Genomic DNA, 18,564 nt, shown 5'->3' with positions numbered 1-18,564 from the left:
GTGTCTTTAATCCCCATGTGGTCAGGAGGTGCAGCTTCTGTGTGGCCCTTTAACCGTTGTGTCATCCAGTCGTTTGATGGCTTCAATTAGGCCACGTCGCTGTTGCCATGTCATCTCGGAGACACTGCATTTGTTTGCCACAGTTTGTTTCGTTGCTATGTGATGCCGTCGTTGATGTAAATTCCATTGGCGAGGTCTGAAGGGACACACAATCCGTGTGTGTCCTGACATCGCTGGTGGTGCTCGTGGAAAACGGACTTTCCTCGCCTGCAGCCGAAGTAATTCAACGCTCTTTTAATGAGAATATGAGGAGCTGCGTGACGGACTGAAGACGTCACCAGTGTGGTTAAGGTCACGGCTTTAATGTTCTGATCTCACTGTAAATTTGACCTGTTTGAAGCGCTCCAAAAAATGACATCAAATCAACCTCAACTTCAGTAATATAAACACCTCAAAGACAAAATGTGATTATTTTTCAGTGACTGATGCACGTGAATTAGTTCTCCACTAGGTGGCACTAGTTAGCTAAACTTTTCTGAGACACCTGCAACACTTCATGGGATAATATGAAGTTGTTTAATACGTTTCAGTACAGAAGTTAAATATTGCCATGACAACAAAATAATATTATTTTTCCATGAATATTTCCCTTTTTCTTTGTATGTGGAGTTCTGAGACTCAAGTTATGGTGTTAAAGGCTAAAACCTTTTTTTCAGTCAGTGTCTTAGGGTTGAAAACCACACAGCATTTTTATTTTTCGTCAGCGTACTCTCCTAGGGTTAGTACTGACTCACTTCACTAAACCCTCCATCTCTGTCTACACACTCCACCCCATTTTCTCTCCTCCCATGTCATGATGCCCCCAGTGCACTGTCCTTGTCGCCCCCCCAGTGCACTGTCCTTGTTGCCCCCCCAGTACACTGTCTTTGTTGCCCCCCCCCAGTGTAACCCACTCTTAGGAGTCGTCTGTATGCGTTCCTCTGTTGCATATCAGCTTGGAGGCCAAGGATCCGTACGAGCTGCTCCTTGTCTCTGGCTGGACTTTCTCAGTGCACCTCTTCCCTGCAGAGAGAGAGAGAAAGGGGAGTCAGAATCACGAGACTCGCCACACACTGTAGTTGACACCAGAACACATCTGGCCCAGGTCCGGCTCTGAACTATCCTGGATTTGGCTCTGATCAGAGGTACGTTTCCCAAAAGTGTGAAAGCGCCGTTGAACAACCACCATAGTTAAATGATAAAGAGACTATTATTTTGAACACTCTCTCTCCACGGTTACCAAGGTGGTTGCTAAACGACGCCTTCAGGAAACGCAGTCCAGGCGTAGATGTCTCAAACCCATTTCAGGATCAACAGCTATCTAGAGTACCATGGACCCTCTCTGGCGCTATGGAAACAGGCATGTTGTGTGGCCTTATCTAGGTAGTGTATTGTAGTGTAGTGCAGTCGAGGTCCTACGATGCAAATGCCACAGGGAGAACTGAGATAAGGGACTACAACCTGCAATGGGCAGGGAGATGAGTATACTAATGTGAGTTAAAGGCTTTCTTACACTCTTTCTTACACATGCAGAAGTGCTTCATACAGAGTGCACGAGTACTCAAGTGCACCAAAGGCGCGTCTTACGAATAAACGGTAATTGTCTGGGCTGTGTAGTTGCCATGGTAATGACGGGTCGGTGATTAATACGATTTATAATTACACAGCTAAAGTGCCTGCAGCACGACACACAAAGAGTCAAAGAGTAACATTTGTTACAGGTGATAAAACAACTCAATTGGTAATGACAACCACCCACCTGGGATTTGGCCCATACTAATGAATACTCGGTCAGTTTTGATTTTAGGCCTCGTTCGGGCAATCAGAAAGACTCCAATGAAGGATATAACACACCTGAGAACAGAACAAACGGAAAAATAATGTTCACAAATCAACGGTACAATTAGACCCAGCATCACCAAAGTGTATTTCATTCCAGTCATACATACCCAAGAACAAACAAGCAGATGTTGACTGGAGACAAGCCAAAAAACTCCTGATAGAATAAGATACCTGTGAATATCAATGACACGCTCGCTTTAAGGTGACGTCATAGCACTGGACAGAAGTGTCAAACATTTCAGCATCATTTATCTCCTCTATTATATGCTTTTGCATACTTCCTCACTACTTATGTATGGTATAAGCTTTTGCATACTTCCACACTACTTATGTGTGTTATATGCTTTTGCATACTTCCACACTACTTATGTGTGTTATATGCTTTTGCATACTTCCACACTACTTATGTATGTTATAAGCTTTTGCATACTTCCACACTACTTATGTATGTTATAAGCTTTTGCATACTTCCACACTACTTGCTATATACTGTGGCACTGTTTCACACTTCTTACATTATATGCTTTTGCACACCTCTACTTTACTTCCATTATATGCTGTTGCACATGTCTACACTATTTCTGTTACATGCTGTAGTACGCTTCTACGCCATTTATGCTTCTAAATGCTTCCTTGAGTGAAGTGATAGCCCTCTACATGACTGGTTGCCACTGTTGTCCTAAAATCTGATTTCATGACATGATTCTGGCAACAGGAGTCACCAGGAAGAGTCTCCTGGTGTGACAAAGCCATTAGCTGAAAACATCCATGAAGAACCAAGAAAAGGTACCTGCAACTATTGCACTGGCTGTGAAGAAAACATAATTGATGGGGACGACTTCTGTAGCATCGAACATTTTCATGGCTTGATTGAGAAACCTGTGAGGGGTTAAGGGGAAAGTGGTTAAGCTCGTTTGGGCTACGGCTACACACCATATGCTTTCCCAAAAGATAACAAGAGTTACCTAGAGTGCCTAACCTTTCACCTGTTCCCTACAGATAGAGCCAAACCCACATCATTACGAAGCTGAGCTGAAGACCCAGAAAAGAGTTTTTCAGACCTTGTACTGACCCAGTAGCCTCGAATCATTAATCCTGGTGTTGTGATATCGGATTAATGTGGATCATTAATCTGGCCAGGTGTTATGATATCTGATTAATGTGGATCAGAGCGTGTCATAGGTTACAATTCCAGAAAGTGTTTTAGATGCCCTAAGTCCGCAGTGCACCTTCAGACGCTTCTAACACAGTTTTATGCTTGCCTGTAGCGAGATACGTCATCTTTACCGATAGCTCATTAATGACTTAATGACTCTTTCCAGGGAGGTGGCAGACATGCCAGGAGTTGAGTTGTCTTGCCAAAAGATGCACAGTAAATACAAGTGTGTACAAGATGCACAATTTTAGCCAAAAGATACACAGCAAATACAAGTGTGTACAAGTGCGGAGTGTAGTGTGACTCACTTGATCTGGAAAGCACAGGAGGCCACCATGACGATGAACATGACGTAGAAGATGGGGTACGTCAACTGGAGATGGTTCCCCTGAACGGACTCGGTGATCATGCCTGATACAGCTTTGACCGAGATGACTGTCACAGACGCTGTAATCATACACACGCACACACAATGACACTCATGCAGTGTGAGAGGGAGCTGAATGAACAGACATTGTTATGCCCATGACTGGTGATTTGGGCTTGTGATGATTAACTGTTATCATGTCTTTATCTAAGGAAAGCTTTTTAAAGGAATCTTAAGGCATCCTATTATAGGTCAAGTACGTAGGTTTATACTTTAAACTGCTACTCTATCCAAAGCAACAGATGTCTGAAGACATTATAAAACAATTTTCCTGATGTTCCTATTTATTATATTCATCTTGATTGTTTTATGGTTTTTGATACACAAGGAATTTATTTATCACATTATCCACCATCTACTTCTTCAGGTGTCATGGATTACTATATATAATCCACACTCTGGCATCTGTGTTTTGTGTAAATGTTGTTCCTTACCAAGCAAGGCAACGAGCAACATCACGATCACAATGTGCTTCATCTTCCTGCACTTGTAGAGATACAGCAGGATGCAGAACGCGATCACCTCCACAGACTGACAAAGAAAGACAGTGTGGGATTAACATTGCACAAACATCACGCAAAAAAAAAAAAATGGTTCACTTTTCATGTTCACTGAAATTCTTTTTACTTTAGTTTTTGCTAGAAAATGGTCCAAAATAGTCTGGAGCACAAGAGATTCTGTACAACCAATCAGCATGTTAAGGTGCTTGGTTTAGGTGTTAACAGCTCTCAAGGTGAATCATTCACTCAACATGGCGCTCTTCAAAACAATCCAATGGAACCACAATGTAATTCCTGAGAAGGTAACCCCTGGCGACTGACTCAGACAAGCTCCATGCAGGGTGTCTGTAGAAGGAATCTCTGAAATGGCCCTGGTGTTTAGAGAAGGAATAGGGTTTCCTCCTAGTACTGCTGCTGTGGGCGCTGAGAGTCTAACCAGTGCACGGTACCCAGCGTGTAGCGCGTGGTGGTCTAATTGAAACAAATTACCCTGGCAGACAAATGTGTGAGACAAATGAAACATTTGAGAGCTGGCATTATTAATGAGCCTGGCCTCCGGTCGCCTGGCGAGTTCATCAGCAATCAGAACCAGGAAATTCAACGGCGACACACAGCGGGGAGAGCTACCTCTCCGGAACATTCCTCTGAGCAGAGTCAAGGACACAAGGGCATCCAGTCATTAAATATCTCCACTCGTTTTTTGTTTTTTTAATAAAACAGGCCAGTGTTCCAGTTTAAGTGCGTTTCCATTATTTATGTGCTTTCAGTGTAGGCCCTCAGCCTTTTAATGCTACAAGATCACCAGGCTGAGGGCACACACACAATATGGTTTCGGCAGTGAACTGCCGTGCTTTATCCGCACATCCTGTAGTCACTAGAGCTGCGGATTCAGTAGGCTACGTTTCACACCTAAAGTATGATCACACTTCCCAGAGCTGGTATTAAAAGACTTTCACACGATGATTATTTCACATTCAGCACCACTTCAGCACCGCTGCTCAATTGAGCTCAGAAGTAACAATGTGAGTAACACCATGATGCAATGTGGGTAACACAGAAAGCAGGAATTAAATGAACTTGTACAAAAAAACTGGTCACACCAGATCAAATGCATTAGGGAAGAAATGTAACCCCCTAGAAGAATATGAAGAATCTGTGTTCCTGTGGCGCAAAAGTACAGCAAGATCATGTATTCTAAAATGTATGTCTATACTATATTGTCTATAAAGTCTTGACTATGTAATATACTGTATATATATATATATATATATATATATATTCTATATTGTCTATAAAGTCTGTAATGACTGTGTAAAATATCTATACTATACTGTCTATAAAGTCTGTAATGACTATGTTAAATATCTATAGTATACTGTCTATAAAGTGGCTATGGCTATGTAAAATGTTGTCTATCTATCTACACTGTGAATCACTATGGATAAAGGTATCTGCTGAATGAATAAATGTAACTTCTCAGGCAGAATTAACCTTGATCAGGGCTATTCAGGGCAGCAGTATCACAGCTCCAATCATGTGAGCAACAGGTGGCGTAGCACCCCCCACCCACCTGGAACATTATAGGAGTAAAACCTGAAAACCCCATACATTTCCACCACAGATTCAATTTGAATGTGCGTTGTACTCTCTGCAGTTATCATGATAACTCCCACAGCTGTGTGTCTGCTGGGTGAGGACAGACACCTGTTGGCACACCATCTATCTGTGGGTAAGACAGCCCAGGTTTGGCCTATAGGGAGGGACAGGTGTGGTGATTCCTGACGTCATCCAGTCATTGGTCATACTCACAATGTAGGTGAGGAACTCCCAGCTCATCAGGCTCCTCTCCACCATGTTTGCAGTGACATGAGGGGCGAAGTGGGGGGCAAAGGTCACCAGGAGGTATGTCCCTGCTATCGCAAGAGCTCCCCCTGCAGGCAACACACAAAGCATGTCATTAACCAGACACACCACTGAAGATAATGTTAATCCTTTTTATTGGACAACTAAGACAGATTCGAACACTGACAAGGAAAATACAATAATGTTAAAATCTTATTTCTCTTATCTTATGGCCTGTGGCTGCGAAAAGAGCAATAGAGATTCATTATTTATGAATGAGGTTACCCTGCTATCTTCTCAATTACTACTAACGAAACATATCTTTACCAACAATTAGTTTAGAGCAACACTGTTTACTGAGGTAATATGCAACAATGCAAAGCAGGTCAATATTATCTGAGAGGTATTGGCATTTACAAGAAAACAACATCCATCCAGTGATATTATATGAACACAGCTTTCCAGGAAGCTTAATTATAGCTTTACCATTTCAGCTGGCTTGAAACCACAATCAACACAATAACATGACTTTTAAGGTAAGACTGGATAGCAACAACATGACCTCTGTGATATGTGATCTGTGATCTGTGATCGGTATGAGTGAGTAGCCACAGCAAAAGGACTTTTCTGAAAGGAACGACTGAGTGGCAAATGTAACAAGACTTTTTGTGAAAGGTATGATCAAGTAGCAACAGCAACAAGACTTGCAGCGCACACATGGTCTTACCAAGCAGGTCGGAGGCACGGAGCGTCTCTTTGAGGAACACCACAGAGATAATGGCACTGGCTACAGGAGGGTGAAGAGAGAAGAGAGGCACCAATGAGACACTTCACTGAAACAAGGCCAAATAACACCACCGCCATCACCACAGAAAGCCGTGTAATATCTGTTACACTTGGCAGGCTGAAGTGAGAAGCAGAGCTGCTTTCCTAATGGGAAAATGGATTGCGGTTCAGGAGGTGACAGTTTCTATTTCATCCAACCACACTGCTTTTGGCATAAACCCACTCTAAGGGTGGGGGCTGGAGGGGTGGAGAGGGGGTCTGTTATGTAGCTAAATGCAGGAAATGTGAGCATTTCTCTCAGCCATATGGTAGAGGTTTTTTTTATTTGTTTAGTCAGGTTCCAAACAGTTTTTACAAATATCAAACAATCGAACAAACAATTTTTACAGAAATTATTTCAAAGATACTTTGGGTAGGAGAAGTATTCTGGGATTTTAGCACACACACCATCTCATTCATGAGGAACACTGAAAGAGTGTACAAATCTGCACAGTTGGGAACAGAAAGCTCATTTTAAAAATCAAACAAAATTACCAAGATACAATCTCGCCCCAAAAGTCCCCCCAAAACAAGAGCTACAATCTAAGCTCCATGAAAGAGCTACTAGAACTGTGGATATAAACAGTTTGTCTCCATCAAATCATTTTCATATGAAAAAAAAAAAAAAAAACTTAGTGAAATGTTACAGTGAAGGAAAAGAAAAGCAATCATATTCACAGTGAGGGGGTGATGGAGTGGATTAAAACAACCAGGGGACACGACACACTGAGAGAAAATGAGAAAATGACGGCACAAGTCCACAAACAATAGTGCTGCCTGAGCACTCTCCACACATAACAACCAAGGCAACCAAATACCAAGGCGGAAGGGTGCCACACGGCTCATCTGAGTGCCTATGAAAGACAGCAGAACCAAAACACTCTGTCAGGGTCACGACTTCATCATGGCTTCAAAACTGGAAAAGTTGGTGAAACGCTCCCTGGGGTAAAATCAAGGGGAAAGCCGAGAGAGTGCACTGTTTAACAAATCTGCATGGAACAGCCATTAACGCTGAATACGCCAGGACCTGTGATTTGCCAGTAGGACAAACTCATCATTAATTATTCAAACAGCTCGTTTGGCACAGGCACAGAACAATGATGTTCCTTGCCTTGCCCCCCCCCCCCCCCCCCCCACACCCCCTCGGAAAAAGGAGGTTCGGAGCAGGTAACCATGGTAACGCCACATGCAGCACGATGGCAGGGAGGTTGTTAATAGCGGGGGTCACTGGAGCGGCGGGAAGGTCAGCAGAGACTTAAGCCAGCGCGAACGATAACCCACCACATCCATCAGCCAAGACCACTCCATTTCACTAGCCTGTCTGTCATTCTAAGGTGTTTGTTTAAGATACATATGGACGTGTGGGGATCACACAAACCAGACCAACGACGGAGTGACAGATTGGGTCAGCTCACTCACAAACGCACAAGTTGTTTTTCTGAGAATTGTTTGCAACCATTTACATTTCAATGACTTTGGATGATCTGATATCTCTTTCATACGCCCATCAAGGCTGACGTGGGTGAGGCCCGTCAATGAGTCAGGCAACCAGTGAGGAGATAGATAAAGACACCAGTCACGTGATTTATAGAGGCCTTCTGTCAACACTCAGCTCTCTGTTCCAGGTGAAACCAGAAACAACAGCTTGGATTCTATAGTCACTGGCCAGTGTTAAGGTCATTCACTCACTCACATGACAGCAAACGCTCAGAGTCAACTCTGACTTTGCTTTCTGCACAGTGCTTTGTCTCCAGCTGACTTCAGTGTCATTCTGACCTAAGCAAGAAGTGTGGATGGAGTCTGATCTTTTTCTTCGCCTACACGGAGCTATGTCATGCCATGACGCTGCTCCAGACACAAGTCAGTCAGTCAGCACAGTGTTCAACAGCTGGTGGGCAAGTGGAAACAGAACACAAACACACACACACATACACACACACGTCTGAAATGAGGGGGAGATGTGAGTAATTGCTCCCAGCGCGTGGTTCAAATGTGTCGGCCACATGCCAATGCAGGCACAACATCGGACAGCTCCATGACAAGCATATGGTTAGGTCCTAACGCGCCCCTAACACAGCTCCATGACAAGAATATGATTAGGCCCTAACGCGCCCCCAACGCATCTCTCCCAGGTGTCAGAGGGGGTTATTCCCGGGAGGGGTAACAGAGCAGAAGATGGAAGAAAGCTGGTAGTCACGCTCAATAGTGTTGGTGGCAGGGGTAGGGTGTCATATTCTGACTGAATCCTTTTCTTGTTTTCAGCAGAAAAGGAGCAGCGGTGATGTGCTCCTGGGTCTCCTGGGGCGCTTCCCTGTCAGATGTCAACCCCTCTTCTGCTCTCTCTCGCTCAGAGCCTCCTCCGAGGCACATCACTCCCTCGTTCATTATGGGAGACGGCTTTCGTCTTTAACGGCAGCTGTAGCGGGTGCCGGAATACACATCCGTCACACGGAGTTGAAATGTGTCAGTCTCTGCAGAACCCATGAGCATTTTAACTGCTCATCTCCTGGACAGGCTAAGTATGGTAAGGGTCTGGCCCGGGGTCTGGCCTGAGTCTGGCCAGGGGTTGAGAGGATCTGGCAACTCCACATGAGATCAGGGCCAGGCTCCCTCCTTACCCCCAACAATAAGACAAGACAGCAGCCGAGAATGTGGGAGAGTGAGGGACTCGGACATTACACATGACCCTAACAGGCTAAAACCTCTTGTCTTTATCACAGCATTAATAATGAATTAGCCTTTACTTTAAATGGCTTTCTGATGACTAATTGTTTCATTCCCCAGTTCTGATGGCTTTAAAAGCACATCTGTGCTGGCTTTATCGGTGTGCTCACTGGCTCTGAATGGCAAGTCGCCAGAGGCAACAGGCACAGCTGAGGCCTAATAATAGGCATCATTAACACAGGTGACTCACTGCCACGCCACTGGCATCAGGAGGCACAGGCAGTGCGTAATACTGCTTCAATATTTAACCTGCCATTACTCTGTTTGCTCAGAACACCTGCTGTTAAGATGGGAGGGAGCTGGGCAGGGGTTCTGCTGTGCCATTGGCTGGAAGCAACCTTATCCACGATCCTAATTGGTTGACATCACACAGATGTCAGGACAGGTCAGTGATGGTGATGTGAAAGTGGGGGGGAAGGGATAGGTTTGTATAAAATCTCTGCTGTGTGATTGGCTGCTCATAAACTCAGGCAACACTGTGATTGGTCAGTACGTGTGCAGGCTGTGAGGACTGGCCAGCAGTGGTGGCGATTGAGGAATGCTGTTTACCTATCACAGAGACACAGCCCAGGGGTGCGATGAGAGAGGCCGGGGCGAAGCCGTAGGCTGCAAAGTTCCCCAGCTCCCCCAGGCCCATGAGGGAGATGCCCAGCCACCACAGCACGCTCTTATAGTAGGGCTTACTGGAGCCGCGCTGAGACAGCCGGACATGTGTGTATTTCTGTGAACACAAACAAAGAGAAACCCGTGATGAAATTGCACTGCTGCATACAGGCATCATACTTAATTATCATGCATACTAAAAACAGACTACCACTCACAGCTCATTCTATCACTGCTGATATAAAACTTTACACAATTCAAGAAAGAATGGAATACCAAGACATTGCAAACATACCTGAATATTTAAAGATATGCTGATCAGAAAGTTTCCACATATTGCGATGATGATTCCTTGGGTGTACGTCTACAAACGAGACACAGTGAATACAAGGAACAGCAGTGATTAGTCAACTGAAGACAGATGCTACAAACCTCCCCCTCTCTCTGTCAACTCCCTCATTATCCTCTATGAGAGTGCAACACTGAGCAACAGTCTACCCACTGTTGTTCATATGCTGTCAGTATGGGCATGTCCCTGAGGAGACAGCACAGAAAGATGAATGCTATCAGGTCTGACAGGAAGCTCCATTTTTGCTATGAGGTCAGGGCTTCCATTAGCTTCTGAAGAGGTTTGCAGCATTATGGGTTATTTAACACAACACTTATGCTGTGGGAAATATCTCTGTCAGGTTCACACATGCGCATACACACACACACACATATACATATACACACATATACAGTACAGATAGAGAAATGTATGAGCACACATACACTGTTGCATACAGACACAGACATAAATACATGCAGATAACTTTATGTGCATGCGCACACACACACACACACACACACGCGCGCGCGCGCGCGCGCACACGCACATGCACACACACATAAACACACATTCAGCTGACTCATTCATTTGACACATGTAATGAGCCACTGATATAGCCTTGGTAACACGGTAGCGCGAGAGACATAGCAACATTAACACCAACATTAGCACGGTTATATTACCACTGCCAGCTTAAGGCCCCGGGAAACGTGGAGGAACTATCAAGCGGTTTCGAGCCAGCCATAATTGCAACATAATTGATGAAGCATAAATGAGATAATTTGAGCAGCCAGCTGTTTCAAAGCTTCTACATGCCAGGGTACCCCCACCCCATCCCACCCCGCCCCCGACCTAAACCTCTTCCCTGCAGCAAATCCAATTTGGGGATGCGTACCGAAGACTGGGTGGGTAAATTCATACGTGAAAATGAAAAAAGCTGAGAGGGAACAGATGCGAGGAGGAATCATGAATACGGGAGCAGTGGATTTATTCATCTGGAGAACGGAAGCAGCTGCCCGGCTCATCCCTAAACCTCCCATTAAAGTAAAGTGGAGGATCAATAACAGCAGAAACTCCCACGGCACCCAGAGCAGTGGCACTTGTACTGGTACTGCACCTATTACTGCATCATATGCCACCTACCCACAACTACCTGCTCTAACCCCCTACTGCATCATATGCCACCTGTCAGTATAAAGACATGCATGCTAAAGACTGGCTACTGGTTGTGAAGAGCCAGACAGAACTCGCTCACAATAAACTGAGCAAATTTACAGAGCAAAACAATTTAATAAATTAAAATCACCTAAGAATACATACACACTGGCACACATCAGTGCCATAGTGATACATCTATGTTTTTTCCAATATTGTATCAAATACCGAGGACGTACTTATCTATGGATGTACAGAGAAATCTAATTGAGCGTCAGATACATCACAGGCTGCTTGCCCAAACAAATGTCTTTAGTATGGGTACCTGACACATGTATGAGACACAAAATACACCTGTCTGTGCAGAGCTGCCATCATTACACATGCTAACACAATGCACACGGTTTCACACAATCACAGCACAAGACCCAATTATCCAAGACTGCAGTTACCACATTATACAAGAGAGATACATTTGTGACACAGAACATTGAGTAGTGACAAACTGGTACGTTAACACATCATACACACATTCACATACACACGTATACACACACATTCTCACCATATTTATCCATTCTATCAAAAGACACAGGTATACACACACTTCCTCACCATATTGACCCATTCTATCAAAAGACACAGGTATACACACATATCCTCACCATATTCACCTATCCTCCTAAAATAAGCTGTGTCAAGTCCAATTACTTAAAGACTATATGCTGTATGTTATAGCTGCATATGAGAGATATCATTTCAAGACAACATGCATTACTATTGGCACATAAACATGATGTGATTCATACGTTTCATCATGGCCATTTAAGACCCTACCTCTAGAGGGGGCCTGCAGATGCCTTGTGTGACACATCTTCTTTATGTGAACCTTTTGGTTTCAAGGAAAGTAGCTGTCGTGCTTTCGGCAGGCGGCACAGAAGGCTTTTAAGTGTGCCAAATCATCGCTTTTATGGTGATCTCAACTCTAATGCCAAAATAAATACTGCCCTCCCAACAGGATGAATGTCACGGTTGGAGCAAAACTAACAAAAAGCCAGGCCTGATGAACTGCCATTTCAGCTATCAATTCCCAATGGAGCACTGGGAAATGTAACCCCATAACACACCATTACATTTTACATTTACATTTAGTCATTTAGCAGACGCTTTTATCCAAAGCGACTTACAAGGTATACACAATTTTTACATTTACACTGATGGCACACTGCACATCAGGAGCAATTAGGGGTTCAGTGTCTTGCTCAAGGACGCTTCGACAGGGAATCGAACTAGCAACCTTCTGATTACTAAACGACTTCTTTACCTCCTGTACCACTGTCGCCCATGCACTGTGCATCAAATCCAGTCTACTTCGCGGTTTTGATACCGTCACGGATCAATGCACAGCCTATCTTAAATCCGGCTGATGAAGTAAAGGGCATCGTGTGTCTTTCGGCAAAATCTTCTATGGACACGGAACAGATGAAATGACTCGCCCTCGCAGTAAACAATGTAATGAGCGGCTGTGAGAACACAGGATTGACAGGATTCACTGGGGTGCCATCAGCCAGGTCAATGAAACAATCCCAGAAGTCCCAGGGCCCTCAGTTTAAATTTCCCTCGGGATTAATAAAGTATCCATCTATCATCTATCTAAGAGGGAGCTGACTCTGTCATAGATACTGATACTGGAAAATAGATGGTGGACATTGGTGGTGTGACCTTACTGTGTGAGGTCAAGAGAGATAAATAGATATTTAAAGGTACACAGAGGGAGAACGAGAGAGAGAAAAGTGAGTATGCCTGTTTGCTCAGTTAGTGTGTGAGTTCATTAGGTGGGCATGTGTGCATATGAGTCTGATACTAGGTCCATCTTGTTTGTGCGTGTGTGTGTGGGTGTATGTGTGTGTGTGTGTGTAATTCAATATGTGTGGTATGACACATGTGCAGTGAAGCATACCACACGTCACCCAAGAGCACAAACTCTGCCCAAGTAGAAACTACAAAAGCCTTGGGATCATGTCTTGACTCCTGCCAGCTTCCCTCTTGCTGGGACTGGAGCTAAAAAAAAAAGAATGGCTTTCTATCTTTCTTCTAACTGTCTTTCTGAGTTTTGCCACAACTTAGCAGCCAGACCTCTGACAGGTTTCTGTTGTTAACAGTGGGCAGGGCCAGCTTTCCGGTTCCAGGAAGAGGATGTAAGAAAACAGGATTGCAGACTGGGAGTGTCCACTCACCACTGGCCCATTTGGCAAACATTACACCGCTAGATAAGCATTCACTGGAGCAACTGGTCAGACAGACAAGTATGAGATTATAACGAGCATATTATAAATATATTTAAAACATTTTAATGAGCAGATGCTTTTATCCAATGCAGCTGGGAATCATACTCAGGATGTTAGTGGTGTTAGCATCTTGCTGCTCGACCAGTTGAACTACATATTTGATTTAGTTCTCAGTCAAGGTTTATCTTGAGGTATCTTTTTGCTAATTCAAACAAGCCAAAACAGTGGCAGGCATTCAAATGATGTCCTAATACAGATCTCACAGAAATGGTTTACTACTAAGCTCATACTGAACCAGCATTGGGATAAAATGGTGCCTTCTCTCCAGATTCAAAGCTGACACAGGTATAATAACGCCCATCACTCATTGCTTGTAGTTCTCACATCTGTATTAAATGGTAATCACATACAAATGCATCCCTATACACATGTGGGCTGATCCTACAACACATGGTGTCAGTGCAAATGGATTCTTCTGGTTCAAAATAAGCCACAATTGGATGACATCCTAAACAAAATATATCCGCCATATGCTGGTTTTAGATGATAAAAGGGTCTCTGTTAGTCCAAACAAACAGCAATGGATGTTACATAATACTGGTGGGCTCCATTTTCACAACATTGACAGTGCTGTCTTGAAATGCCATTATATCTGTTGGCATCCTTTTTTCCATCCAAAAGCACTGATTAGCAAGTGGGGGGCAGGGTAATTACATTATCGAAAAACCCGCATTACAATTGCCACAGCTCTTCTCATCGACATTTTGAAAAGACATACTGGAACATTTGCTGTGTCCTCTGCTAGCCAGGGTGCTGACATGCTGTGAAAATGCAGCAGCCCACATAATGTGTGAATCTGACACACGGATACCTCCATGCTGAGGAGTATCTTCAGCTGTGGCTCCCAGGAAGCATCTGTAAAGACTCTCTCTGTGTGTGTTTTGTGTGTGTGTTCAGTACACACACACACACACACACCCCCCACTCAGAGCAAGCTGGATCTGAGCACTCGACTATCTTCTGCAATAAAAACAAAAGCAGGAGAGGATAAAAACAAATAAAAAGGAAATGCAGGTGAAAATGAAGACATTTCGATTGGTTCTGAACTGAGTGGTTTTGCTGGCTGTTGAGCGTTTGCTGTTCCTGGTCCTTACTGCTCTGAAGGATGACAGGAACAAATGAGGTGCAATCAGATGATAGTCAAACAGGGCATTACTCCCCCCTCTCTTTTTCTCTTTCTCTTTCTCTCTTTCTGCCTTTGGTATACCGGGCAGGCCTTCAGTGACCTTGACACCTCCGTAGGGGTTTCTTTCAAAGGCCACTGGATTTTTACATTGGTATCTGCATGGAACAAAATTACATAGAAAAACAGAGGGGAAGAAATGCATGTCCCAGCATACCTTTCCCATCCCAAAGATGTTTGTTCAACATTCATAGATAATGTCATTGTCATTGTAAAGGTCAAAACAGAATGAAAGAAATGAGTGAAAGTTAACTTAACTTAACTTAACGACCAATAAGAAATATGCAAATACTGCCATGAAAGCCCCCCCCCTACACACTATGACTTCACCTACGCTGTTCTGGATGAGTCACACTCACTCCCTGCCTTGCTGCCTGGCTCCCAGCTTACGTTACATACATACGGCACGGCGGAGGTCCACGCGGTAACAGAGAGAGAGAGAGAGCGACGTGAGAGATGCCAGTGTGCCACGGCGCTAAGGCAGAGGCAGTGGGGCCGCTCTTCGCCAGCGTCGAGGGAAGACGCAGCGTAGGGTGCCACGCATACAGGCTGGCCCTTTGTGCCGGGGGGACAAAGGCCATCTGTGCCCTGGGGTGGGGCGATTTGCGCCCAGGGGCGCCCGAGTCCTGACGAAAGCGAGAGTGAGAAGCTGTTTGAGAAGGACAGTGATGCCATTCTTCCTCCTGCCCAGCCCTCCGACCCCTACAGTGGGAGGCCTACGGGTCAGTTCTCTTGTGTTATTGTTTGTACATGAGAAACAAAATGTATCTGAAGAAAATGTGCAGACACAAAGATGAAGATAAGCCTGTGTGTGTGTGTGTGTGTGTGTGTGTGTGTGTGTGTGTGTGTGTGTGTGTGTGTGAGAGAGAGAGAGACAGAGAGAGAGAGTGAGTGAGTAAGTGAGAGAGAGAGAGAGAGAGAGAGAGAGAGAGAGAGAGAGAAGATAGACCGTGAGAGTATTTGTATGTGTCTTTTATTGTGTGTGTGTGTGTGGAGGGGGGGGGGGGGGGGTTGTCAGTTTGTCTTCAAGAAGGGAGCCTACACAAAACACAACTCATCACATCTCAAGATGTTCCCACATCAATAACACTAACAATAACCCAAGAATGAAATGAAATGCTGGTGTTTTTGTTTTGTTTTCTAATCCAAGCAGACCAAACACCACTCAACCTGCGCAGCTGCCGTGGGGACTCATCTGCGGGCTCCAGAGTGAGAAATGGAAATGCAACATGTGGGCAGAATACACAAGAACCACAGTGCATGTTTGGGTGCATTGTCTGCAGCGGCACGTGACATAGCTGGAGAGGAGAAGAGCTCCATAAGGCCTTTAGGTGTGAGCAAACATGACCTCTTCCTCATTCAAAACACTCCACAACGCTTCCTGAATTACAGCTTCACAGGGATATCTGTAGCTGTAGTATATGCATCACGTTCAAAGCCACTTTCATCCACTGCCTCTTACTGAGCCAGAGACACTTCAATCAGAGCTACCAATGAATCTACAGTGAACAAACAGACGTTCACAGCAGCAGCAAAAAAGATTTAGGCACTTGACTCTCTGTGTAATGTTACTCGGCTTCCGTTCCTCCAGTCTGATGTGATGCTCTGGGATAAAAGATAACTGCTGAAATGCAGTGGGAGTGCTTGCTTTGAAAAGTAGAACATTGTTTCCCAGCCAGATAGGCGCTGTGGATGGATAGTCTTGCAGGACGAATAGATACAAATACATGATAAATGTGCAAGGCTTGAAACTGAACTGAATGTACCTTCTCAGTTGAACAATTTGGTGTTTGTTTTGTTCTGACTGGCGTCAGTCAGTGTAGTTTAAACCGACAGCTGATAATATGGAAGTCTTGTGGTTTACATGAGGAGTAATAATGAGGTTTTATCACCTTAACACTTTCATATTGATATAGTTCTGAAGGATATTGGCTGTTATAGTTAACACTGTCATTATTGATTTTTATTAGTATTATTCACAGAAAGTAGACTAATAATAAAAGGAAAGTGAACTCATTGTCAAATACAAATTATTTATCTTTTAGGATAAAATGATGCAAACTCTCAGATTTGTACATATTAATGCAAACATTCATTCCACAATTGGCACTCATCTTGTTCACAATACCATTTCCAATATTTAGTTTTCTTTACCATGTAGGCATTCTCGCGTATTCCCCGTAGCTCCTCCGGTTGTGAGATGTTGTCGGACGTGTTCTGCGCAAACAACCTATCTGTCGAATTCGCCATCTTTCCCTGGCACTTAAGTGGCACTTTCTCTTCACTCGGCGAAAAGAGTTTGTCCAAGTCTACAACACATGTTTCTGGGTAAGTTTGAGGCCAACTTTAACTTCCAGACATCTTCAGTTGACCAAGGGAGCTGTGTCCCCAGAGGCACACTTCCACGAGTGTGGCCAGTTCCCGCGGTCAAGGCTAATGGGCGTGTACAGGTTAGTCACTGCCCGGATGCGAGCGCAGTGTGGCAGTGAGTCTGATGAGTCCTGATGAGAAAACTGACCACCTTTAGAAATCAGCTTGCACGCATGGAGGAAAGGGGTGGCTTCAGCTGGATTCGTCAGCTCATCTAAATTGAAACCTGCCCAGTGTGTGCCTTTAAGCTTCATAATAATTTGTGTTGTTTCTTGCCAGGAAGTCGAATAAGTCTGTATTAGATCGTAAGTTAGTAGCCTACAGTAGCCACCCTGGTTAACCGCCCTGTTGATCTTGTCCAACCAGTTTGAACAAAGAATCACCATAAGCACACTCGGACGTGATAGCATGGTGCCTATACTTAACAGAAGAAGGAAGAAGGTTTTGCATGCTTAAGCTGCCATGCCAAGTTATTTAGCGTGGCTGCCTACTTATCACCATGCCAGCTGCGCGTCAAGGAGTGAGAACACCTCGATCTTAGTGACCCCGGTGACATGATAACATGCGTTTATTAAGGTGCGAGGGCGATAGCCAACATATCCTTGAGTAGCCAACAATAGGTTGTTGATAAACTGGGGCCAGCTATGCATATGGAGTAGCCTATAAAGGGGCCCACGCAGTAAAACAAGAAATAGTAGGCCTATCTGACTATATAAATAAACCATGTACATAAAACAGGCTACACTCTCCTACATCATGAATTATTACATTACCTGATGTGGATATAACTTTAAAGTCTGACGGGGCACGTCAGTTAGTGGTCAGAGAACGGCATGGTAAATCAGCCCTATCAAAGCTGAAGCAGTTGGAAAACTGCGAAAATAATCCTTAAGTGTTTTCGTTATGATTTAACACATTCTTCTCGATTTTTTGTCTATGTTGTAATGACCAGAAGAAGTTTTTACGTCATAGAACTTACAGCTTTTCATTTAACGTCGACATCGAAACAAACGTTTGGAATGGCCTAGGAATTGCTCAACAGGACTGCATAGTAATAATGCAATGAAACATTGTGAACTCTGCTGGTCAATTTGTTGGTCTTCTACTAGCCAACACATCGTCCACTCCACCAACTTCAATGTCATTTAGAGTCTCCATCTAGTGGACGGTACCTGTAGCTTACACTGCGTCGCTTTAAGCTTCTTAGGTCAGTGAGACA

At 44.2% G+C, this 18,564-nt stretch overlaps 1 protein-coding gene across 2 annotated transcripts; it reads right to left on the bottom strand.

Annotated features, from left to right (window-relative positions):
• Nucleotides 1-557: 557 nt before the first annotated feature.
• LOC105896142 (NIPA-like protein 2) lies at nt 558-17,465 on the bottom strand. Of its 2 annotated transcripts, none has more exons than XM_031576029.2 (11): nt 17,130-17,465; nt 10,254-10,322; nt 9,905-10,076; nt 6,534-6,593; nt 5,774-5,895; nt 3,899-3,995; nt 3,346-3,484; nt 2,672-2,760; nt 1,989-2,052; nt 1,799-1,893; nt 558-1,062 (listed from the first exon to the last, which is right to left on the bottom strand). In XM_031576029.2, the coding sequence occupies exons 1-11, from the start codon at nt 17,223-17,225 to the stop codon at nt 956-958; spliced, it is 1,110 nt and encodes a 369-aa protein (XP_031431889.1). In that variant the 5' UTR covers nt 17,226-17,465; the 3' UTR covers nt 558-955. The 2 variants fall into 2 exon arrangements, with proteins under 2 accessions (XP_031431889.1, XP_042565042.1); XM_042709108.1 differs by lacking the exon at nt 17,130-17,465 and adding an exon at nt 14,604-15,104.
• Between the last annotated feature and the right edge of the window lie 1,099 nt (nt 17,466-18,564).

The sequence above is a fragment of the Clupea harengus genome, chromosome 11 (genome assembly GCF_900700415.2).
Source record: "Clupea harengus chromosome 11, Ch_v2.0.2, whole genome shotgun sequence".
Taxonomy (NCBI): Eukaryota; Metazoa; Chordata; class Actinopteri; order Clupeiformes; family Clupeidae; genus Clupea; species Clupea harengus.
Note: the sequence above shows the minus strand (reverse complement) of the source record. Positions and strands in the feature narration are given on the sequence as shown.